At 49.3% G+C, this 25,460-nt stretch overlaps 2 protein-coding genes and 1 pseudogene across 9 annotated transcripts; 2 read left to right on the forward strand and 1 right to left on the reverse strand.

The window, feature by feature from the left end:
- Positions 1-4,229: 4,229 nt before the first annotated feature.
- On the reverse strand, positions 4,230-25,256 carry LOC136516966 (uncharacterized). 8 transcript variants are annotated; one of them, XM_066510481.1, is made up of 2 exons: positions 24,720-25,256; positions 4,230-4,251 (listed from the first exon to the last, which is right to left on the reverse strand). In XM_066510481.1, the coding sequence occupies exon 1, from the start codon at positions 25,071-25,073 to the stop codon at positions 24,723-24,725; it is 351 nt and encodes a 116-aa protein (XP_066366578.1). In that variant the 5' UTR covers positions 25,074-25,256; the 3' UTR covers positions 4,230-4,251; positions 24,720-24,722. The 8 variants fall into 8 exon arrangements, with proteins under 8 accessions (XP_066366578.1, XP_066366574.1, XP_066366575.1 ...); XM_066510477.1 differs by lacking the exon at positions 4,230-4,251 and adding an exon at positions 9,593-9,938 and having other exon boundaries at positions 24,720-25,255; XM_066510478.1 differs by lacking the exon at positions 4,230-4,251 and adding an exon at positions 13,907-14,452.
- On the forward strand, positions 8,592-9,279 carry LOC136517678 (uncharacterized; annotated as a pseudogene).
- Positions 15,544-24,115, forward strand: LOC136516965 (cytochrome P450 734A1). The gene is made up of 4 exons (XM_066510473.1): positions 15,544-16,847; positions 22,454-22,698; positions 22,790-23,147; positions 23,279-24,115. Exons 1-4 carry the CDS (start codon positions 16,332-16,334, stop codon positions 23,693-23,695), a joined length of 1,536 nt encoding a protein of 511 aa, XP_066366570.1. The 5' UTR covers positions 15,544-16,331; the 3' UTR covers positions 23,696-24,115.
- Positions 25,257-25,460: the final 204 nt, after the last annotated feature.

Here is a 25,460-nt window from a genome sequence, read left to right on the forward strand (position 1 = left end):
TCAGAGTATGATCTTGAGGGCACCAAATGAAACCAAAAAGTACTTCCTTCCTGTATAGGCATGCTCATGACTGATCTATCCGGTAGCTACGCACGTAGGGATAAAGGGCCCTATGACAACATAATGGTGTCGCGAAAGGAAGGCATAGACAATGGTAGCATAGTTAGCCAAGTAACATAGCAACATTCTCCATTCTCCATTCATCCATTCTCCATTAGCAATGGTTCTTCCCGGCCATACTACCAGTACAAGCACCATGCTCCGTCGTCCCGTGGCATCTATAGGTTCACTACGTAGAATATGATTTTTAGAGGCGGCTCCAGAGGCTCTGTAGGGACGGTTTGCCCAGCCGCCCCTACTCAAGGGTCTCTACAAATCATGCATTTATAGGGGCGATTCCTAGGCCACCCCTACAAATCGATTTGTAAGGGCGGCTGATGTTTTCAGCCGCCCCTACAAATCTATTTGTAGGGGCGGCTCGTGTTACCAGCCGCCCCTACAAATCGATTTATAGGGGCGGCTCGTATTACCAGCCGCCCCTACAAATCGATCTGTAGGGGCGGCTGTAGTACCAGCCGCCCCTATAAACAGGTATTTATAGGGGCGGCTCAATCTAGAACCGCCCCTATAGTACGTTTTCCCACAAAAAAATTCAAATTTACAATTCAAAATCTTATTGCCGAACGTCCCGCGACCAACGTTCTGAACCACGTTCGTGTTGCCGAACGCCCCACGACCAACGTTCCGAACCACGTTTGCGTTGCCGAACGCCCCGCGACCAACGTTTCGAACCGCGTTCGCGTTGCCGAATGCCCCGCGACCGCGACTACAAGCACAAGAGTATTCTATAAACTACAATTACAAGTCCAATTCACAAGAATATATACAATCCATCATTAAATATACAAATTCCATACACATTGTTATCAATGTTCTAGAGCTAGCCTTTCAGTCTCACAAAGGTGTCGGTACTGAGGATTTGTACCTAACTCAGACTCTCGGTCATGGTAGGCGCCTCTGACGTGTACAATCTGGTCCAATATGAAGTTGCAAAGGTCGCCGATGAGCTCTAAGAGTTGGTCATCCTTGTATGGGTCTCTTTTCATTCCTTTCTCTTCTCTCCACTACAAGAGAACAAGTTTTGGTTTAGTATTTCATACCATGTACGAAGTTTTTATACTACGGGTGAAGAGGTTCAAACTTACCCTTAAGGGGTGTCTCCTGTAGGCACCGGTGTTACTCATCATAGAACATATATAATATTCACAATGTACACTCCCAGACTTCTGCTTGGGGCACTGTGTGTTTTGCATATGAAAATATTAAGTAATGCTTTTGATAGCCATGTAACGGAGTACTGAAGAAGTAAGTTACACTTACCACACATAGTGTTTTTATAGCCAGCTTTTCCTTCCTTGCTGGATCATGCCTTCCATGATGATTAGTGACATAGAACCTAATGCCCTGTTCAAATTATTTTAGCAAATACAACTTGTTAGTATCCAAAAGTGAACGTTACAAGTATATATACAAACATATAAGCTAATGAGGATTGTCGATATGTATACGTCTTGAGAATCGATATAAAGTCTTTGTATGTCACCGTGTCCCTATCTAATGAATCAAAGACCCATACCATGCTCCTCTCGACATTGATGGCTATACAAATCCAGTGGTTGCTGCATGGATTTAATCATAGAACTAGATAAGCTCTTTTGCATCGAATAAAATATATCGAACAAAGCTTTAAGTATAGAGTTGAACTTACTCGAAGTTGTATGGTAGCCATATAGTAGAGTGTTGTAGGAGATTTTTGAAAGGCAGGGCAATGTATGCCGCAACCTTAAGGGACTCTTTCCTTAGTTTCGCCGTACGGATGTGCTCTTTCTCCCGAAGAGTCTTTGCAGCAGCTAGCTCTTTGGCATCCAGTGTCCACTGTTTAAGGTAATTAAAATTTGTTTGGGCTATAGCTTGAGGGTCTACATACCTGGCTTTCACACTTGGCATTTGTTTGACAATGTGCCCTTGCATTCTACAAATCACGGCGTGGGTTAGTTACAACAAAATTCAAAGATTACATTCATATCATATTGGGAGGACAAGGACTTACAAGCACCACGTGCGAATTAGATTCATCTCCATTTCTCCTAGGTGAAAGCATGTTTGCATGTCATTGAAGTCAAAGACAATTTTCCCGGCTGGGCTTCCAATGTGCCGGTGGGGAAGCATGCTTGTATGAGATCTATGCTCGTTGGGAGAACACGCAAGTACCAATCATGGAACCTTCTCATTCCAAGTGGTAGGCACTGGATGTCCCAGTTTGGTAGGAAGGGCTTGCCTCTTTCATATGTTTTTGGGCAATCCTTTGACCATTTGATGGCAGCAACATTTGGATACTGCTTTGCAATTTAGTGGAGTTTGCTAGTGATGGCCTCCTTTGACAGGAGGTGTGCTTCTATCTCTGTTCGTCCCATCCGGATTCTTCTTTCCATAGATGACGCGTATGTTTTTCACCATTCTGTACACGTGTTCTCAGTTATGACGTCTCTCCAGAGGGGGTTCAATCTTCGAGGCATTGTCATAAAATCTAAAGAACAATTTGTTGTGGTACTTATGACTTGTCTTTAAGAAGCTTCAGTTCCTTAGGTAAACTATCTTCTTGGATGCATCCAGGTACACCCATGTAGTACCATCCAAGTAAACCAAGCATTCCGTCTTTCCTTTGATCTGTCTAGACAAAGCAAACAACACGGGGTAATAATTGGTAGTAACAAATATTATTGCTCTACATATGAAGTCCTTCTTTCGGAACGCATCATACATCTGCTCCCCATGCCTCCATAGCCTCTCCATTTCTTGCATCAAAAGCTTGAGAAACACGTCTATATCAATGCCTGGTTGTTTAGGGCCAAAAATAAGAATAGTGAGGAGAAGGTACTTTCTCTTCCGACATAACCATGTTGGGATGTTGTACATGGTCAAGATCACTGGCCATGTGCTGTGGTCGCTCATCCTCTCATTGAAGGGATTCATTCCATCGGTGCTCAAGCCAAACCGTACATTCCTTGGGTCATCGCTGAATTCTTTGTGCTTCTCGTCAAACCTTTGCCACTGACTACAATCAGCCGGGTGTGCAATCTTATCATCATCCACCTTGCGCTCATCATCCCACCATGTCATGAGTGTGGCTTCTTTAGGGTTTAGGAAGATACGTCTCAAGCAATCGGTCACTGGCAGATACCACATTACCAAGGCAGGAATTCTTCTCTGCTTTGCATCGTTGCCTAATGGAGTGTCCTCTAGGGGCTGAGATTCTTGTACCACCTTTTTTGTACCCTTCTTATTCCTCTTTTTCCCCATGGAGGCTTCGTCCCCACCGTAAAGGTCATTGTTTTTGTACCGGCTGGCCCCACACTGGGGACATTTATCCAGTGACTTGAACGTTTCGCCATGAAAAAGTATACAGTGGTTGGGGCATGCATGGATTTTTTTAACCCCCATTATCAATGGACTTATGACCTTCTTCGCTTGGTATGTGTTGGCGGGAACTGAGTTTGGTTGTGGCAGCACCCATGACAGGAGATGTAATAGATCATTGAAACTACAGTCTGACCAGCCGTACTTAGCCTTCAGGATGAGCAGCTCAAGCACAAAACATAGCAATGTCCAATGTGTTGGACAACCCTTTTCAACACCATACACAGTCTCCTTCGATACTTTTGTCACCCTTTCCAAATTTTCTAGACCTTTCGGGCTATTTAGTAAAATCTCTGGTCCAAGGGCTCGAATCATGTCCTTCAAATCATCTTCATCCCCGACACGTGCTCCACCATCATTATTGACACCACCTTCGTCGTTACCATCCCAACCACCAGCATCACCACCTTATTCATTGCCAAACTCGAAATTCATTCGTGCATCAAGCTCTGCTGAATATTAGGACATGGATTCTATGGTTTCGTCGTCGTATTCCTCCTCATCCTCGTCGTTAACAATAACTGTTTCACTATGATGAATCCACATTGTGTAGTCCTCAACAAATCCTTGCATAATCAAATGTGATCTGATGATAGTCACATCTGTTCATGCCATACGGTTCTTGCAATCTTTACAGGGATAAATAATTGTATCCTTATTCTCTTTCAATATCGTTGCATGCTTCTTTGCGGCTTCAATAAATTTATCCATCTCTTCACGGAAACCTGCTTTGAACCTTAATGAACCATACATCCAAGAGTTCCTGTACTCCATCTTTTACAACAACAACAAAACAAACATTAAAGGACTACTTATTCAGATCTATATAAAAATGAATCAAATTAATAATTACTTGAGAATAATTGTATATACTTCATGTATATATGAATATAAATCTAATATAATTACATGAAGCATACAAACACACCATGGTAGAGGAAAATTAAGCCCATTTATTCATAATTAATTAAAATACATATTTATTGATTACAATAAACAATTTTAAAGACAACAATTAGCAACAATTATACTTTACCCAATATCTTTCATACAAACCTTAGTCCAAATTTACAAAAACAAAATTAATAAAAAAACCAAACCCTAGATCTAGATCTACATGCACATGAAACATGCATAAAACTAACTAATTGTTCACTAAAATCAAGAAACATGGACCAAATAAGGGTATGATCTTGTTCCCCTCCCTAATTTACCCGAGTACATTTAAAACTTGGGTCTAATTTGCTTCATAAGTAGCTCAAGCACCATAGAAGAGAGAGGAAAACAAAACTTTAATTACTCACTAACCACCCATTAAAACTACAAAAAAGTGTGGAATAGCATTTTCTTATCTTCTACAACCTCTCCACCAAAGGATTTGAGACCAAAACCTTCCCCCCTTAGTAGAGCAATTTTTGGGAGGTGCCCAAGGCCTCCCCACCTTTCTTTCACGGGTTGGAGTGAGTGACCCGAGGAGGAAGAATGTGTTGCAGCTGTTTTATATGTGGGTCATTTGTAGGGGCGGCTAGTGATTGAGCCGTCCTTACAAATCGGAGCTATTTATACGGGGCCATTTGTAGGGGCGGCTGGTGATTGAGCCGCCCCTACAAATCGGAGCTATTTATACGGGGGTCATTTGTAGGGGCGGCTCAATCACCAGCCGCCCCTACAAATAGAATCGCCGGGGGCGGCTGGTGAGTGAACCGCCTCTACAAATCAGACCTATTTGTAGGGGCGGCTCGTATCACCAGCCGCCCCTGCTGTTCCATTTGTAGGGGCGGCTGGTGTCTGGGCACCCAAGCACGTCACTGTAGGGGCGGCTCCATCACCAGCCGCCCCTACAAAAAATCCGACCCATTGCTAAAAATTGTTTTTTACGTAGTGGTTCTTTCTGGTCGCCGCGGATGCTGAGCCGGAGGCGGTGATGGTGGACCCACAGCCTAGGGTCGAGTCATCGGGGTTGGTCTCCATTCCCGCTAGCTTTTGTTGGGTCTCATCGGAGCCGGAGCACGAGGCGGCTAGGATGCCACTGGCAGTGCTGAGGAAGCAGGCTTAAGAGCATCTCATAAAAAATACTAAAAAATTAAAGGTTTTTTTAACTTTATAAAATATATTGGGAGACATGAAAAGATACAACTCTAACAGTTTTCAAAATATCACAACTAAAAGATGGAAGGTAATTTTACATCAGAAATCCTAAACTATTTCTAATTATATCAACTACTTTTATACTTTCTTTCTCTCTTACACATTTACATCAGGAACCCTATCATACTTTTTTTCTTCCCCACCACCTTCCACCTCGTATTGGCACCACGATACACGTCCGTAAAGATCCGCGCGTGGGGATAGTTTTTTCTAAGTGCCAAAAGATTGGGAGGAGAGTTTGGATGGAGATAAGTTTTTTTCAATCTTGCCAAAATTCCTGGATTGTGAGACTATTTTGGGTACTCTTAGAGATGCTCTAAACAAGCTAAAGGCATGTTTGGATTGAAGGGCTAATTGCTAGCTAGCTAAAAATTAGCCTAAAATAGTTCTAATGCACGCAAACTGATGACTAATAGGTGGCTAATTTCTAGACAAGTCTTCAACTAGTGGTTAGCCGACTAGTTAACCAACCATGGTTAGTTTGGGCTATTTTTTAGCTCAATCAGTAACTACCCATGTGTATCAAAACGTCCAAGGAAAAGGATGCACTTTCGAAAGCAGGCTCGAATGGGTGAGTTAGTTGAGCAGAGAGGCAAGTCGGTAAGTCCAACCTTCATGCCCTAAGAACCGCATCTACCCTGGCTCTAAACTATTCTCACATTTTGATGAATCATGGTTATCTGACTAATTACAGTACTAGTTCTTGTTTTACCTTTTCCTTTCCTTCTCTCCTGATAGATGATGCGTTGATTAGATGCTTGGTCCAGTCACACGTCACTAGTAACAACCTGACCAAACTGCATTCATAACCCAGACCTTGATTATCATTTATTTACTAGTGACCTTCCTCCATTCTTTGCACAATTCAGCTACTTTAATGTGTATCTATATGTGCGAAAAGGCACATACCTTTGAGTTCAGTGGCCCAAGAACTGACCTGTCACAAGTGAAATTGGCAAGCAAAATACTGAGAGACTTCTTTTATAAAGACACAATTGTGACATGCCAAACCTTTTCAAGCCTGGACCGCCTTCTTTTATGGTAGACACAATTCCAGGTGCGACCCCACCCCCACACACACCCCTATCTTTAAAAAAACAATTGTGACATACCAGACAGCTGCTTACTGTTGTTTGGAAAGAAACTAATTCCTGATCATTGTCCTTCACTATTGTTTGAAATAATATCAAAAAGTTTGTGCAGCATTATTATTGAGAACCTTGAAATCTACTGCAATTCTGTGTTTCAGGGAAGCAACAGAAGGAAGGCACAGGAGTGATGTTTGTATGAGCAACCAAATTTGAGTTTGGTGAGTCCTTGTCATTAAGGTGCACAGTCCTTGTTATGAATTTGTGAAGCACTTGGTGACTGATATTGCCTTGCCATGAAGGTGTAGGGTGTGTTTGGTTCCCTGGCTAAGGGGCTGGCCAAGCTCTAGGAATGCAACCTGGGCCTGTTTGGTAGGCTAAGGGGTCTTAGCCAGGCTTGCGGAAGCCCACGAGGGGGAAATTGGAGAGTTAGGTATTATATCACATAGAAAACGAAACGTGGAAAAAAGCTTTTGGTCTTGCCTCGCTCCTTCCTACGAATCTCTTCGTTTACGATGCGGTCACGGACATAGTAGAGAATTTGGCGTTGCCACATAAACATATAAGTAAGGTTGTGGACCAACTATCCGGCATAGAGGGAAAAAAAAAAGCAGTGTGCCTTCTACTCATCGCCCGTAGCCAGGCTAACCAGAAACGAGCCATGCGGGCGTTTTCCCGTGGCTAGGCTTAGGCTCTCGCTTGTCTCACCTCCTGGTGTTCCTCTCCCTCTCTCCGAGTCGTATAGTCGTATTCTTGGCACCGCCGCCGCCCGGTCCTGGACGCCCCGGTGTCCGCACGGTGGTGGGTGGTGTCTTGGCGAGCAGCTCACCGGAGGCCGAAGGATGGCAACCGAGCACGCATCTTCCTCCCAATCTCTCCTCGTCCACCACCGTCCCCGCCTCTTGCTACTCCAACGAGATCTACCGTGGTGGTAGACGCGAGATCTACCGAGCGCCATGGAGCACGCGTGAGCTCGGTGGCGGAGATGAATCCGTTGCCATCGCAGTCAAAGGCGAGCTCATCAAGTTGGAGGAGGATCCCGCTGAGCGAACGTGGACGTGGCAAGGTGGACACAGAGGGGAGACCAGCGCGGCGGCACTCCGCCAGCACCGGCACTAGCCCCACCCGCACCCGGCTCCGCCCATCTGCTTCCTCGGCAGCTCCTCGGCATCCCCACGTCCTCAGCTGATCGCCTTCTTCCTACAGCTGGGAGCTAAGGCCGGCACAATGGCTCGCCAACACCGGCACGGGCACCAGTAGCCCCGGCCACCAGAGACCATCTTACCAGGCTACTCCATCGATTGGGGCTGAGCAGAGGCGCCGCAGCCCCGTCCATGACGAGGGGGCGGAAGAGGAGCATAGCAGGGGCGCGGCCGGTAACATGCCTACCAAGTGTTTGACAAGATGCACCATAGGGCGTAACCATACCAGCTGAAAGATGTGATGATTGTATGCAAAGAAAAGCAGCCAACCAAACATGTAATTTCTAACCGGATTAAGTCCACTTTTGACCCCTCAACTATCATGTTGGTCTAATTTTGAACCTCAACTACAAAACAGTCTGGTCCAGGCACCTCAAGTTTGAAAACCGTTCACTCTTGGCACCTAGACACAGTTGTGGCTGTTTCATGCCGACGTGTACCTAGTTTTGACCCGCCATGCCGGCGTTGACCGCCACGTAGGACGTCGACGCAGTTAAAAAAATGGGCCAGCCCACTCGACTCGCTCTCTCCCTCTCAGTTCCTCTCCCTCGAACCCAAGCCGCCGGCGGCACCTCCATTGCCATAGCCGCTACCGCATCCTGTCCTCTAGTGCCTCCACATCCGCAGTCTCCCCTTTGCCTAGGAGTCCTCCTCCACCGCCTTCGTAGTCGTTGAAATGGCGTCCTCAAGCGGATCCAGCAGGAGTTTTGGAAGCCAATCTTCTTGGGGTTGCCATGGCAATTCGTCTTCACCAATCCCTTATCGTGAAGGCCCACTGGAGTACACACTAGTAGTGGTATGCAAATGCGGTGCAAAAGCTGCTAGATTCATATTTTGGAGCGATTTGAACCCAGGAATGCGTTAACTAAAGTGTGCACGAGCTCATGTAAGTTGTTCTCAGAACACTTTATAGTTTGTATGTGCATCCGTGATTGAATGTGTCTCTGATATTGTGTTTATGGTGTGTTGCATAGGATGGTGGTTGTGACTTCTTTAGATGGGTGGATCCACCAAATAGTACCTTCTTGAAGCAACTACTGCTTGATTTGCGAGATGCAGTGAAGCACTGGAAGTCAGCAACTGGAGTAGCTGAACACAGTTTGGAAGATACAAGACTGGAGAATCAAAGGCTGCAGCTTCAACTGGAAGGTGCTGTCAAGCACAATGAAGATAGTGTGGCCATGTTTCTTGGAGCCAGGAGAGATGTGGCCATTGTGCAAGCTAAATTGCAACTGGTAGCTCAATCTCGAGTTGAGTTAGAGGTGAGGCTAAGGAGATTGGAGAAGGAGAGGAAGTTCTTGTTTGGTGCTCTATTTGTGTGTGTAGGATTAGTGGTTGCTTGCTGGAGGCCTTGGATCATGTAACTGAATGTGTGTACCAGTAGGACTATGATGTAACTGAATTGTGGTGTTAGCCTTGATGTATTATATGTAGATATAGTTCATATTAGTAGGACTATGATGTTTAGTGTATCAGTAATGCAGGAGCATAATGCTCAGGACCATGTTTCAGCGAAATGCTCAGGACCATTGTAGAACATAACTTACATGTGTCTTGATATAGTGTATAGCTCAGATGCAGCAAAGCAAACTGAATGAGCTGCACACATCACATCCATCACAACAGTTGGTGATACATAGAACATCAAGTTCATTATAATAGTTTAGGTTGCACACACACAGACTCATGAAATTTGACACATACATGAAGTTCCAGATAGCATAGATAACACACAGACACAAACATGGGCTCAAGGATTTGGGCCTGTTAGCAGTAAGGTAGAAGGAGTGGCTCCCTTGTGATCAGCTATAGTTGGTCTTCCTTCCTTTGGATAAATCTGCTTGGATGGTCCTGCAGCTGACACAACAACCTTAGAGGTAGATGCACCTAAAACTTGGAGGCTTGCTTTACAGTGCTTTCTAGACATCCCTAGTATAGTGGCCTCTAGGATGACCTTAGCCTGAGCCCCTTCCTTTAGTGTTGTCTTCACTCTTGCTAATGACTTCATAGCTTTTTGCCCATCCTACAAGACAAAGGAAGTATATAACTAAGACAAAGAAAGTATATTACTATTAATGACCACATGAAATAAGCAATTAAACTTACATTACAGTCAATAGATAACTGAGTGCAATGTCTTTTGCTACTAGCAGTAGTAGATGAAGGGCATGACTTCCTTTTTGAAGTTGTTCCTCTACCAGACTGTGAAGCACCAACACTTCCTCTAACAGACTGTGATGCACCAGCACTTCCTCTAGTAGACTGTGATGCAGCACCACTATCCCTAGTAGACTGAGAAGCACCACCACTTCCTTTAGCAGACTATGAAGCACCAACACTTGCATTACCAGAACCTATCCTCCTGCTACAAGTTGTCATGTTATGTCCAATCCCTTTACATACTCTGCACCTTATAACTGTTCCTTTCTTGGATAGCTTACCCTAAGGTGGCTTCTTATTCTTCCCATCTTGCCTTTTCCTCTCCTTCTTTGGTCTTCCAGGCATCCTTACATACCTAGGGGGCAATGGCTTTTCTCTGTTTGATACTGGCCAGAAGGCCTTGCCTTCCACTAGTTGCAGGCAGTGTGCATGTCTTGTTGTACTCCTCAATGGAATAACTCTTGGCTATGAATTCTTCTAAAGGACTGGATGCATAGTAGATGTAGGAAATAGCATGAGGGCAGGGCAAACCTAACAACTACCAGAACCTACAGGAGCAAGTTCTCTCATCCAAATTCACAGTGAATCTGTGATCCTAGTAGGTTACTTCATAGCAATTGTTGCCATTGCTAATAGCCTGGTAGAACCCACTAGCTGTGATATATGTCATCAGCTTCTTGTAGGTGTTTGGACAGATGAGACTTGTCCACCTTTCTGCCTTGTTCCTGTTCTTATGGATTCTTACCATAACTTGGTGCCTAATACCTTCAAGCATACTTATGATTGGAAGGAACCTTGCTTTTAGAATCTAGTGGTTGAAGCATTCACACATGTTATTGTCCATAGAATCATAGAATGACCCAATTTTGAACCATGCTCTACTCCAATGCTCAGGATCAGTTCTCAAAATAGCATCAACCCCATGTGGTGTCTCTTCCCTTAGCTTGTTCATGTTGTAGTTGAATAGATTCATTGATGAAGACTTTGCACATCTCCAAAAAAGCTTCTAATACTTCTTGTTAGTGAACTTCCTCCTCCAGTTAGCATAGATATGCCTAGCACACATCCTATGCTCCACCTTAGGTGCCCACTTGTTTACAACATTGATGAGCCCCTTCTATTGATCAGAAATGAATACCCAGCCATCACCATCATCAAACTATAGGTCAGTGCTCAGCAAAGATAAGAAAAAGTCTCATGACTCCTTGGTCTCCCTTTCTACAACTACCCATGCTATTGGGTACATTTGATTGTTGGCATCTCTACCTAGTGCACAAAGCAGTTCTCCATTGGTTAATCCCTTAAAAAACAACCATCTAGTCCAATAACCTTCCTGCAACCAGCAAGGAACCCCTTCTTGCATGCATCAAAGAAGACATAAAACCTCATGAACATTGGTTCAAGTTCTTCAGTGTCAAGCTTCACTACTATTGTACTCCCAGGATTGCTTCTCAGCAGTTCAAGCTGGTAGTCAAACACCAGAGCATACTCCCCTTGGTTGCATCATACATCCTTTGCATCACAATTGATTTGGCTCGCTTAATCTTTGAAATACTGACATCTGCAAATATTTCCTCCTAAATTATTTCTCTCATACTCTCAACTGACCACTATGGGTTAGCCAATATCAACTTCTCATATTTATCTGTTATTCTCCTTGATATCACTAAAGAGTTGTCTCTCCTTGGTGGGCATGTGTGCACATCTTTACACGTGACTATATGCCAACTACTTGCCCTTGATGTCTTTGACAGATGCAAAACCCAAGGGCACTTTGGCCATGAACAAACTACTCTACACTTTGTGCTCTCATTCTTCACAAACTTAATCATCTTCCTTTCTGCCAGCCCATACTTGATGATAGCCTCCCTGAATGTTAACTTATCACTAAAAATCATCCCAACAGTGAATACTGGCACTGGAGCATTGGCATCAAACTTGGGGAATTTCTTCTCCTTCCTAACCAACTCTCCATCAGATGTTTCATCATATGAATCATCCTCTTCATCAGTATCCATAGCATGGGAATCACAACCATCCTCTTCATTAGCACATTCCACATTGACTTCATGCCTTTCCTCATCAACCACCAACATGCCTCCAACTTTTAATTTCTTCTTTAACTCCTTTAGATCAGCTCTAATCTAGATTGCCTCCTTATCCTCTCCACTGCTCTCATCATCACCAGGCAAGTAATCCTTGTCACTAGAATCATCCATATCTGAACTGTGTTCCTTCTATACAGGAGCCTCTTCATGAACAGACACTTCTTCTTGCATAACCAACTTCTGTACAGTAGCCTCTTTATCTCTAACCCAATGCAAATACTTAGTAGCACCTATTAAGTCCTTCTTCACTTGTTCTAGTGATGACATGTTCATTATAGCCAAATCGTCAACCACCACATTGTCTTCATGAGGTGTTTCCATCCTAGTGCTTTTATTGTCTGCTCTTTTACTCTCCATTTTAGCATCTTCCTCCTAGTCACTACATTGGTCCTCCTCAGTCTCCATGTCATCAGCCTTCACTTCAATAAGCTCAACAAATACATCTGCAAACCCTCCATTAGTAACACATTCAGACATATCCAAACAAGCCTTATCATCTACCAAAACTCTGAGCCCATTTAGTAAATCCTTGTCAGGGAACAACCAATGGAGAAGAACAGGATCTGAAGCATTGTAGTGGTCTTTAAGATGTCCAATTACTTCAGGCAAAGAAATTTTGTCACGCTCGATGAATGACATCTCCCTATTTTCACCTAGATAATGAAGCTTCTTCCCATCATAGAAAAACTCGCCACCAAAGTGAAATCGAACACCAAGAAATTTCAAAGGGTCTATTCCTACAACAGATAGTAGAGTCTTAGGACTATGAATCCGAGGTAACTGACCTAAGAGTACTTCCATCCCTACATGCAGAAATGCAGAAGAATTCAACCGTACCTGAGCGTGTTCGTCCTCTCGTTTCAATCCTCCAAGCCCATACGACTGCGAAGGCGGCGGCGGAGGACTCCTAGGCAGAGGGGAGACTGTGGATGCGGAGGCACTGGAGGAGAGGATGCGGTAGCAGCTACGGCGATGGAGGAGGCGGCGGCGTCTAGGGTTCGAGGGAGATGAACTGAGAGGGAGAGAGCGAGTCGAGTGGGTCGACCCGTTTTTTTAACCACGCCGACATCCTACGTGGCGGTCAACGTCGGCGTGGCGGGTCAAAACTAGGTACACGTCGGCATAAAATAGCCACAACCGTGTCTAGGTGCCAAGAGTGAACGGTTTTCAAACTTGAGGTGCCTGGACCAAACGGTTTTGTAGTCAGGGGTCAAAATTAGACCAACATGATAGTTGAGTGGCCAAAAGTGGACTTAATCCTTTCTAACCCAAGCTTAGGCAAGGAATGCAACCAAACAAATGCATCTTGTACTACTCAAGCCAGGCTAAAATTGTCTAGGCTTAGTTTTGCTAGCCAGGCTTGGCGAGGAAGTGAACCAAACACACCCGTAAAGTCCTTGACATGTCCATCTTTTTACCTTCCTCTTTGTAATTATATAAAAATATGGCCTGATATTACTTTGTGTCAGAATTGCAAACAGGAAGTTAAATCCCTTCTGGGCATTGTGTGTTCTCCATGAACTATACGGAAAACAAGAAATGTCCTGTTTAGCATGTTCGTTTATACTTACTGAATTTATATTCCTGTTTGTCCAGGTGGAACATTTGATAACTTCTGTTTTGCCACCATCCAGCACACAAACAAGTTCTGCTCCATCAATCAACCCTTTCAAGTTTATATGGTCCTATGTTGCGCACCATTTTTTGAAGCGTACTCTCTCTATCCCAAATTATAAGTCATTTAAACTTTTTGGGAGATTCAAATCATTTAAGATTTGACCAAATTTATATAATAAAGTAATAGCATTTACGATACCAAATAAGTATCATTAGATTCTTCATTAATTACATTTTTATAGTATACCTATTTGATCTCATAAATCTTTGTAATTCTCTCTCTAATTTTGGTCACACTTGAGATGCTTTGACCCTTCAAGAAACTTGGAATGACATATACGAATGACAGTGCTAGAGCCCGGACGTTCGGACGGACGTGCGCGTCCGGACGCCCATGCCTGTTGCACGCCCACGCTAGCGCCTACTACACGTACAGGCAGGGACCGCCTGCGCCGCTACCCCGTGCTTTCCTGCTTCCCACGCCCTCTCCTCCCCGCTGCTCCCTACGCTTCCCTGCTGCGCTGCTCCCCTCAATGCCTGCGGCGCTACTCCCTTGCTTCCCTTGTGCATGCGGGGACCGCTTACGTCCCTGCCGCCATCCCCCTCCGCTTTCCACGTGTATGCACGGCACCCTAGCAGTTGCAGCAAATGGCTATGGCTGGTGGGTCACATTACAACATGTGCAACATCAGATCTACTTTTACAATATCTAGATAAAACACTTGCAACATATCTCAGAAAACAACTAAAACACTTGCGACATACGTCTGAAACATCTGCAAAAACACCTGAAACACTTGAAAACACCTGTGTAACCATTTCAAAACATATGCAACATCCAGATAAAACGTTTGCAACATACATATGAAATACTTAAAACAAACGCTTGCAACATGCATGTTATGCAACATCTAGATCTACTTCTCCAACATCTAGTTGAAACACTTGAAACATAGGTCTGAAACACTTGAAACATACACTTGCAATATGCGTATACTATCATTGCAATATTTGCAACACCCCAAATCTACTTTTGCAACATCCGGATGAAACACTAGAAACATCTATTTGAAACGTTTGAAACACTTGAAAACACGACGTCGTCGACAGCCACGACCTACCTAATGGGGAACTGCGGTAGCTAGCAAGGTCGGGTCAGGCGAACGTCGAGAACAACGGCCCAACATACATCTAGGCACATGAGCACAGGCGTGGACCTCCTTCTGGTGGCGTCGGGGTGGTGGTGGCGCGGTGAACGCTATAGCCGCGACAGGCGTGGTGGGATGGGGGCGTAACGTGGGATGGTGTCGGGGCATGGTGGGGGTGGTCGTGGCAGCGAGGCAGTATGGGCGCGAGCAAGCGGCGCGTCGCGACCACGGTGGGCAGATGTCACGGTGGAGGCAACCAACCGGTGCGCGCAGACAGCGCGATGGAAGCAATCGTTACGGTCGGGACTGGGGAAATACTTTGGACTACGTGCAGGAATTGGGGAGGCCAGAGGCCGCTGCCTATGCCAGTTCGCATGTTCAGTAAGCAAACGTCTGGGCGGACGAACACGGGTGTAAGGCTAGACGAAAAACTCAAAGCTCGTTAGCTCGCTCGGCTTGTGGCTGACTCGACTCGGCTCGGCTCGGCTCGTTACGATAACGAGCCGAGCCGAGCCGAGCCGAGCCGAGCTAAGATTTTAGCTCGTTAGCTATAACGAGTCAACTCGCGAGCCGCTCACGAGCTAAACGAGCCAAACTTCTAGGGAAAAAAGTATCAAAACTTATACTAGTTTTTGTATTACTTCATGTATTGCACTTTATAATTGACTGGTAACTGGTCTAGACTCTATAAATTGACTGGTAACTGGTCTAGATGCATTTCTTTTATATTATTATTATTCTCAAACTTTAGATAATGCAAATATTATATTTTATGTATTTTTTATACCTTACTCGCGAGCTTAACGAGCCAGCTCGAGCTTTTAACAAGCCGAGCCGAATTGTCTTTCTGGCTCGTTAGGATAACGAGCCGAGCCGAGCTAGCTCGTTATCTTAACGAGCCAGAGTCGAGCCGAGCCGAGCCGAGCCCGTTCGTTATCCAGCCTTACACGGGTGTATGCGGGGTAAATTCACGCCATTTGCTAGGATCCATGCCGGCTGCATCTTTGTTCGTGACATCTTGTGTTGCTTCACTTTTAGCCTCTTGAATTATAGACATTAAAAAGTTTGTAAACATGGCCATTATTTGAAATCGACCAGACCTGTATGTGGTTTGGCACATATCTAAGCCGCTTGATTGTCATGGTTGATTTGGCTATTATTTTTAGATAATTATAATCCTATTTTCCCTATTTGTAAATAGGTTTTTTTTTGTCGTATGTGTGTACGAGATGAAAGGAATCTAACGGGAAAACAGTAGCCTCGGTTCCCTAAAAAGTCAATGCGATGCTTGTCCTCCATGCTCCATCAGTCCATTGGAGCCAGTTCCCCGTTGCAAGTACCGAAGTCCGCAGAGTAACAGGAGTAGCACTACACTAGCAAGCAATGGCCGCCGCCCTCTCTTCCGCTCTCCTCTTCGCCGCGCTCCTCGCGGCCGCCCAGTACGTGCTCCGCTTGCTCCACTCCTTCCTCTGGGTCCCGCTCCGCCTGGAACGCCGCTTGCGGCGGCAGGGAATCCGGTGGCCACCGCGCAGCCTGCTCTCCGGTAACGCAGCCGACTACCGCGACTTGCTAGCCGCCGCCAGGTCCGCGCCGCTCCCCTCCTTCCGCCACGGTGGCGTCGTCTCCCGCGCCACGCCGCAGTACGCGGTCTGGCCGGCGCGGCACGGGCGGCCGTTCGTGTACTGGTTCGGGCCCCGGCCGCGGCTGGTGATCTCCGATCCGGAGCTCGTGAAGGCCGCGATGACCGACTCCACGGGGGCCTTTGATAAGGCGGGCGCCGGCGGCAATAACCCGCTCGCCAGGCAGCTCATTGGCGAGGGGCTCACTGGGCTCTCTGGGGAGACGTGGGCGCGCCACCGCCGCGTGATTTCGCCGGCGTTTAACATGGAGAGGGTGAAGGTGAGGAGGTGTTTCTTGAGACTTGGAACATGAAAATTTGTGAGACTCTGATAAATCACACCTGGTAGCAATTCTTTTTTTCTATCTCAACAACTAGGGGGTGTATGTCTTGCTAAAATCTTTTGCTAATGTGAGATTAAATTATTAGTTTTGTGATTGTTTCGTACCAGTATGTGCCATCGTTCTTTTAACTCATTTATAGAACTACTAGGTTTAGACTTTCAATCAATTTTGCTGAAAACATTAATCCTTAGTAGAACTACTAGGTTTAGACTTTCAATGTCATGTGGGGCCAAGCCTACAGGCGCAGGCGCATCCGCGACGTGCGCAGGGACGCTGAACGCGTGGCGCGCGTGGCTCAGGCCCAGGCTGAATCCACCACGAGTGGATAGATAGGAAAGGATAGATTGGAAAGTTTAGATTGGTTTTCTATTTTTAGTTCCTAGAATTAAGGAGAGCTTTTTGCCTCCCGTGAGTTGGGCCTCTGGCCATATATGCATGTAATCTGAACCGTGAAGGAAGGAAGATTATTTCCATCTAATCTCTCTCTCTCTTTCCTCTCCAACGAAGCCCAGCCAGCCGAGGGGCAAAACCTCGCTACTGGAAGACACGGCACGAGATTACGAGCTCCGTAGTCGAGGGCCAGCTACCCTAGATCACCACGCCCTTGACAACCTGGTATCACGATCCGGCCATTCCTCGCCTGTTTGTTCCTCGTCACCACCGCCGCAGCCGCCCTCTGCCTCGCAAAGCCCACCACCGGCCACTGCCGCCGCCGCCGCCAACGCCGCCATGGGAGACGACGCCACCAACAACGCCTCCCTACAGACCTCCCTGGACACCTTGGTGAAATCCATCCAGACCCTCCAGTCAACCGTGGAGGCCAATTCCCAGGCCATCAGGCGCCTGGAAACCGCGACGTCGGGCAGCTCGGCGTCTTCCGGGCCTCGGTCGGGATCCGGGGAGCACCATCAAGACCGGCCACCGAAGCACTATCGGATGGATTTTCCGCGCTACGATGGCAAGTCCGATCCGCTGATTTTCATCAATCGCTGCAACTCGTTCTTCCATCAGCAGCGTATCATGGAAGAGGAGAAGACCTGGATGGCCTCCTACAATCTGGAGGATGCCGCCCAATTGTGGTACATGCAAGTGCAGCACGACGAGGGCACGCCATCTTGGCGGCGCTTCACGGAGCTGCTCAACCTGCGCTACGGACCGCCGCTGCGTTCTGCCCCTCTGGCCGAGTTGGCCGAGTGCCGCCGCACGGGCACGGTCGAGGAGTACCAGGACCGGTTTCAGGCTCTTCTTCCCCGCGCTGGTCCCCTCGACGAGGCGCAACGGGTCCAGTTGTTTACGGGCGGCCTTCAACCGCCACTCAGCATCGACGTGCGGATCCAGAACCCGCAAACCTTGGCGGCTGCCATGAGTCTGGCCAGGCAGTTTGAGCTCCGCGAGCAGTATGTTCCGCAGGCGACCAAGCCCGCGCCCCGGGGTCTGCTGCCGGCGCCTCCACCATGTCTGGCCCTGCCAGCACCGCCTGGAGCCAAGGCTCCCACGCCAGCGACGATCACAGTGGAGGGGCGCCCCATCAAACGGCTCTCCCAAGCGGAGCAGGAGGAGCGTCGTCGCCTCGGCCTCTGTTATAATTGCAACGAGAAGTTCACCCGCGGTCATAACCGCGTGTGCAAGAGGCTCTTCCTTCTCGAGGGTGTTGAAGAGGAGGACGACGCGGAGGACGCAGCGACCGAGGATGCGCCCGTGTTCTCCCTCCAGGCTATCGCCGGGGTCACCTTCTCCGACACGATGCAGATCACGGTGACGCTCGGGCCAGCATCCCTCGTGGCCCTCCTCGATTCTGGCAGCACCCACAACTTCATCTCCGAAGCGGCCGCGCACCGATCCGGTCTCCCTCTCCAGCGCCGACCACGCCTCACGGCCATGGTCGCCAACGGCGAGCTAACTGCTTGGGCGTCATCCGCAGCGCACCGCTGTCTGTTGGGGGCGACACGTTCCCTGGGGACCTGTTCGTCATGCCCCTGGCTGCCTACGACGTGGTGCTGGGCACCAAGTGGCTGGCTGCACTGGGCCCCATCGTCTGGGACTTCAGCCACTGCTCCGTCTCCTTCCAGCACCAGGGCCGCAGCTTCTGTTGGCAGGGTTTGGCCGGGCCCAAGGCAGCGGCTGTGAGCACAACTTCGGCCAGCAGCACACTTCTGGAGGAGCTCTTGGGCGCGTACGGCGACGTCTTCACCGAGCCCCAGGGCTTGCCGCCCCCGCGCAGCCGCGACCACAGCATCACCCTGGTGCCGGGGGTGCCGCCGGTGGCCGTCCGACCCTACCGCTATCCAGTCCTGCACAAGGACGAGCTGGAGCGTCAGTGTGCGGCTATGATGGCCCAAGGGCTCATTCGACGCAGCTCTTCGGCTTTCTCGTCGCCGGTCCTCCTCGTCAAGAAGGCCGATGGGTCGTGGCGGTTCTGCGTCGACTACCGCGCGCTGAACGCCATCACCGTCAAGGATGCATTTCCTATTCCAGTGGTCGACGAGCTCCTGGATGAGCTCCACGGCGCCCTCTTCTTCACCAAGCTCGACCTCCGCTCCGGCTACCACCAGGTTCGCATGAAGCTGGAGGACGTCGCCAAGACCGCGTTTCGCACGCATGACGGCCTCTATGAGTTCCTGGTCATGCCGTTTGGGCTCTGCAACGCCCCTGCCACGTTCCAGGCCCTCATGAACGACGTCCTGCGCGCCTACCTCCGCCGGTTTGTGCTTGTCTTCTTTGACGACATTTTGATCTACAGCACATCCTGGGCGGACCATCTGCGCCACCTCCGCGTCGTCCTCGACACTCTTCGCCGGCACTGCCTCTTCGTCAAGCGCTCTAAGTGCTCGTTCGGCGTCGACTCAGTCTCCTACCTCGAACACATCATATCCGCGGCCGGTGTGGCCATGGATCCGGGCAAGGTTCAAGCCATCCATGACTGGCCTCAGCCTCGTTCTGCACGTGCTGTGCGCGGTTTCCTTGGATTGGCGGGCTACTACAGGAAGTTCGTCCACAACTACGGAGCCATTGCCGCACCTCTCACGGCTCTCCTAAAGAAGGAGGGGTTCGTGTGGAACGACGACGCATCGGCTGCTTTCAGCGCGCTCAAAAGGGCGGTGACGTCAGCCCCTGTGCTGGCCTTGCCGGACTTCACCAACCCCTTCGTGGTGGAGTGTGACGCGTCCACCTACGGCTTCGACGCGGTGCTCATTCAGGCCGGTCATCCGATCGCCTTCTTTAGCCGGCCGGTCGCACCACGCCACCGTTCCCTCGCCGCGTATGAGCGGGAGCTCATCGGGCTCGTTCACGCCGTGCGACACTGGCGGCCGTACTTGTGGGGTCGTCGCTTCCTCGTCAAGACTGATCACTACAGCCTCAAGTACCTCCTCGACCAGCGCCTCGCCACGATCCCGCAGCACCATTGGGTGGGCAAGTTGCTCGGCTTCGACTTCTCCGTCGAGTACAAGTCTGGGGTGACAAACACGGTGGCCGACGCTCTCTCTCGACGCGACACCGACGAGGGCGCCATCCTGGCGATTTCGGCTCCCCGCTTCGACTTCATCGACCGCCTCCGTCACGCCCAGGCCACGGACCCGGCCCTGGTCGCCATCCATGACGACATCCGCGCAGGCACGCGCGCCGCTCCGTGGGCGATCCTCGACGACATGGTCACCTATGATGGGCGCCTCTACATTCCACCGGCCTCGCCTCTTTTGCAGGAAATCATGGTCGCCGTCCACGAGGATGGGCACGAGGGCGTCCAGCGCACGGCCCACCGACTCCACCGCGATTTCCACTTCCCCAACATGCGGCACCTTGTTCAGGACTTCGTGCGGGCATGTGCTACTTGCCAGCGGTACAAGTCCGAACACCTGCATCCAGCGGGCCTCCTTCTGCCGCTGCCCATCCCCACTGTCGTCTGGGCAGACATCGGCCTCGACTTCATTGAAGCTCTACCAAAGGTGAATGGGAAGTCGGTCATCCTCTCGGTGGTCGATCGCTTTAGCAAGTACTGCCACTTCATCCCGTTGGCGCACCCGTACACCGCCGAGTCCATGGCGCAGGCTTTCTTCACCGACATCGTCCGCCTCCATGGCATGCCGCAGTCCATGGTGTCCGACCGTGACCCGGTGTTCACCTCGACGTTTTGGCGCGAGCTCATGCGCCTCATGGGCACTCGGCTGCACATGTCGTCAGCATTCCACCCCCAGTCAGACGACCAGACGGAGGCCGCCAACCGCGTCATCGTGATGTACCTGCGCTGCTTCACCGGCGACCGTCCGCGCCAATGGCTTTGGTGCTGCCGTGGGCCGAGTACGTCTACAACACGGCGTATCAGTCTTCGCTGCGGGACACGCCGTTCCGTGTGGTGTATGGCCGTGATCCGCCCACCATTCGCTCTTACGAGCCTGGTGAAACGCGGGTTGCCGCGGTTGCACAGGACATGGAAGCCCGGGAGGCTTTTCTATCCGACGTTCGCTATCGCTTGGAGCAGGCCCAGACGTCCCAGAAGCGCCACTACGACCGGCAGCATCGGCCGGTGTCTTACCAAGTGGGTGATTGGGCTCTTCTTCGTCTTCGACAGCGGGCCGCGGCATCGCTGCCTCGGACTACTTCCAGAAAGCTCAAGCCGCGCTTCGTGGGGCCCTACCGCGTCCTCGAAATCATCAATGAAGTGGCTGTCCGCTTGGAGTTGCCCCCGGGCGCCCGCCTACACGACGTGTTCCATGTGGGCGTGCTCAAGAAGTTCATTGGGACGCCCCCAGCCGCGCCCCCACCCCTGCCGGCCACCCACCATGGTGCCGTAGCTCCTGAACCAGTGCGTGTCGACAGGGCTCGCTTGGCTCGTGGCGTGCATCAAGTTCTTGTTCAGTGGCGCGGTGAGCCAGCTACATCTGCCACCTGGGAGGACCTCGACGACTTCCGTGAGCGGTATCCAGACTTTCAGCTCGAGGACGAGCTGGACCTCGAGGGGGGGGAGAGATGTCATGTGGGGCCAAGCCTACAGGCGCAGGCGCATCCGCGACGTGCGCAGGGACGCTGAACGCGCGGCGCGTGTGGCTCAGGCCCAGGCTGAATCCACCACGAGTGGATAGATAGGAAAGGATAGATTGGAAAGTTTAGATTGGTTTTCTATTTTCAGTTCCTAGAATTAAGGAGCTTTTTGCCTCCCGTGAGTTGGGCCTCTGGCCATATATGCATGTAATCTGAACCGTGAAAGAAGGAAGATTATTTCCATCTAATCTCTCTCTCTTTCCTCTCCAACGAAGCCCAGCCAGCCGAGGGGCAAAACCTCGCTACTGGAAGACACGGCACGAGATTACGAGCTCCGTAGTCGAGGGCCAGCTACCCTAGATCACCACGCCCTTGACATTCAATCAATTTAGCTTTTACTTAATGAATATACTTGTATTGAACAAGAACCTTATATGGAACTTAGCATGGCAAGTTAATGTTCATCTGTGGTCAGTGTTTCTTCTTTCTGATTTGCATGGTTATCTGATGGGTGTGCAGCTAATCAAGTATCATTTACCACTGAACTCAATATTTGTCCCTTGTAGGCTTGGATACCAGAAATAGCAGCTGCGGCGTCATCTGTTCTGGATAAATGGGAGGCTGAAGGTGGAAGCCGCACTGAGTTTGAGATTGATGTCCATAAAGCATTCCACACTTTGAGTGCGGATGTCATTTCCTGTGTGGCATTTGGAAGTAGCTACGAGGAGGGAAAACAAATTTTTCAATTGCAAGAGGAACAGATGATGCTTGCTCTTCTTGCAATGAGGACTGTTTACATTCCTGGCTTCAGGTGAGATTGTCTCTTTTCACTGCATTCTTAGGATCCACGCTGTTTAGTGGCAGTGTATAGATACATCATTATATGACCTGTTTCACCATAGGTTTGTACCAACAAAGAAGAACCGAAAAAGGCAGTGGTTAAACCAGGAAATCCAATGCTCCTTGCGCAAATTGATTGAAATCAATGGAACGAAATGCGAGGATTCAAAAAATTTGCTTGGGTTAATGCTATCAGCCAGCAAAGCTGGGAGCGAATACAAAATGGGAATTGAAGAGATAATTCATGAGTGCAAGACATTTTACTTTGCTGGGAAGGAAACAACAGCGAACTTGTTGACATGGGCAACACTTCTTCTTGCATTGCATCAAGAGTGGCAAGTGAAGGCCCGTGATGAAGTTCTTAAAGTGTGCGGAAAGTATGAGCACCCTAATGCGGAGAACCTGAGTGATCTCAAAATTGTGAGTCTATCTATCTATTTGAATATTTCATACATATTTTAGTGCTTGTGAGATGATTTTATGCTATATTTATGTAGAATATTTCTGTTTGAATGTAATTAGTAAAGCTTTTGCTGTGTTGCCGTGATCAGGTAACTATGGTGTTAAAAGAAACCCTCAGGCTGTATCCTCCAGCTACATTCATCAATAGGACTGCCACTAGGGATATAAAGCTTGGTAAACTAGACATCCCGGCTGGCACACGGCTTGACTTCCCTATTATTGCCATCCATCATGACCATGATGTCTGGGGCACCGATGCAGAGGAGTTTAATCCATCAAGGTTTGCCGATGGCAAGAGCTATCACCTAGGTGCTTACTTCCCCTTTGGGATTGGTCCTACAATCTGCGTTGGCCAGAATCTTGCAATGGTCGAGGCCAAGGTGGCACTTGCAATGACCCTTCAGCGGTTTGCCTTTACTGTTTCGCCATCTTATGCTCATGCACCGATGCTGATGTTAACCCTCCAACCCCAGTTCGGTGCTCAAGTTCTTGTCCAGAAGATATGAGCTTTGTACGTGGCAAGTAATAAGGTCATAAGGCTTCTATATCTTTGTGAGTAGTCTGAAGAAGCCATGAGCGGCGAATCTAGACTAAACTGCTGCCGGGGTCGTACAGATTCATGAACTCAATTTGATGGGGTCGTAGCTGGCCGGAATACGCGGGGTTCCACTGATTCATACAAAGTTATCGGGGTCGCATGACCCCGACACATGCACTGTGGCTTCGCCGCTGGGCCTATACTCCCTTTTTTCAATCCTGTTTGTGAAAGACTTGTGTATAGACTTGTTCTCTACAGTAATCTGCCAAAGGCTACAAACACTTGAGCCAAAATGGCATGTGTTGTACAAAAACCACATCTAAGAACCTGCATGAATCTACCACAAATACGATTTGTAACTGCAAGCCTCGTCTTTATCTTTTTGGAAGAGGATTTTGTGCTTGGGTTTGTTGAAATTACTGCATCTGTCTGTAAGTGTTGGTCTGTTGTAAGGTTTCTGATTGTCCTTTCAGTTTGTAATTGTAGAAACTGTGAACTATCAAATCAAACCAAATCTCAATGCCGTTAATTATTGCCTTCTTGGCCAAATTTCTTCAGAGAACATTGGCCACCTACAAGTTCCATAATATCCAACGGGATTTCTAGAACAAACCTAGTTTTCCTTTTCGGGAATCTGGCATACTTTAATTTCTGTCAGTTTTTTAGAGGAAGGTAACCTCCCCTCAATTTAGAAGGCGAGACAAGGAAGGGGAGTATTTACAGATTCACATTCGAGCATAAATTCGACCTATCGAGTGAAGCGGTGGAAAATTTTTAGCTTAGCATGTTTTGCTTCCTGTCTTTCTTTCTGTCTCTGACGACTGGTTTCGGACCATTACGCGGCGGCGGCGGTGCCCCCGCTTCTGGCCCCCGCTTTGTCCTTCACAAAAACATCAGGCAAAGGGAGGCATTCCGAAGCCGGCGGTCGGGCCGCACGGCAGACGGAGAGAGAGCTGCAAACCGAGAAGAATTCGATGGAAAGAGACACTCACGCATCAATGGAGCCCCAGCAGCCGCCGAAGCTCCCGCGTGGCGGCGTCGTCCACGCCTGGCACCGTCGCGTTGTCGGCGACCGTCCTGGAGGAGAACCGTGGCAGCGGCAGCGCCCGCGGCGACGGCGACATGGCGCCGAACGCCGGCCCCGCGTACGCGTCCGCCACCGCCACCTTGGTCCGTACGACGACCTGCCTCGGCACCGTCACCGCCGCCGAGGGGCTCCACCTGTCACCGCCGCGCGCGCCACGGCCCAGGCGCGCCTCCGTCCTCCTCCCGGCGGCGGGGCGCAGCGGCCGCGGCCGCCTAGCGCGGGCGAGGCAGTCGTGCGGGCGGAGCACCTCTGTTCCCATGGCGCTGATGCGTGCGTGTGTAGGAGGAGGATGGGGGGCGCTTCGGCGAGGGAAGCGTGGGAGGCTTCCACTCCACCCCCTCTCCCGGCGCCGGTCGTGCCTAAACGGTTGCTTCTACGTGCTCGCCCCCGTGAGTTCCTCCGTTGCTTTAAAGGCCTCTCTTGCCGGGGTGGCGGGTGGCCGGGTGCCTTTGCTGGCGCACCGCGGAATGGAACGGACGAAGGCGCGGGGACGCAGGGGGCGCTGGCGCCGGGAAGCGCGCACGCGCACGCGCACCACTTCTTTCTCGGCAGTTCTTGGTCTTCCCCGCGGCCACGGTCCCAGGCCGGTAAGCGGGCTGGGCCTCTTCGTCCATGCCGATTTGGTGGACCAGTCTGTTTGGTTTGC

This window comes from Miscanthus floridulus, chromosome 17, assembly GCF_019320115.1.
Source record: "Miscanthus floridulus cultivar M001 chromosome 17, ASM1932011v1, whole genome shotgun sequence".
Lineage (NCBI taxonomy): Eukaryota > Viridiplantae > Streptophyta > Magnoliopsida > Poales > Poaceae > Miscanthus > Miscanthus floridulus.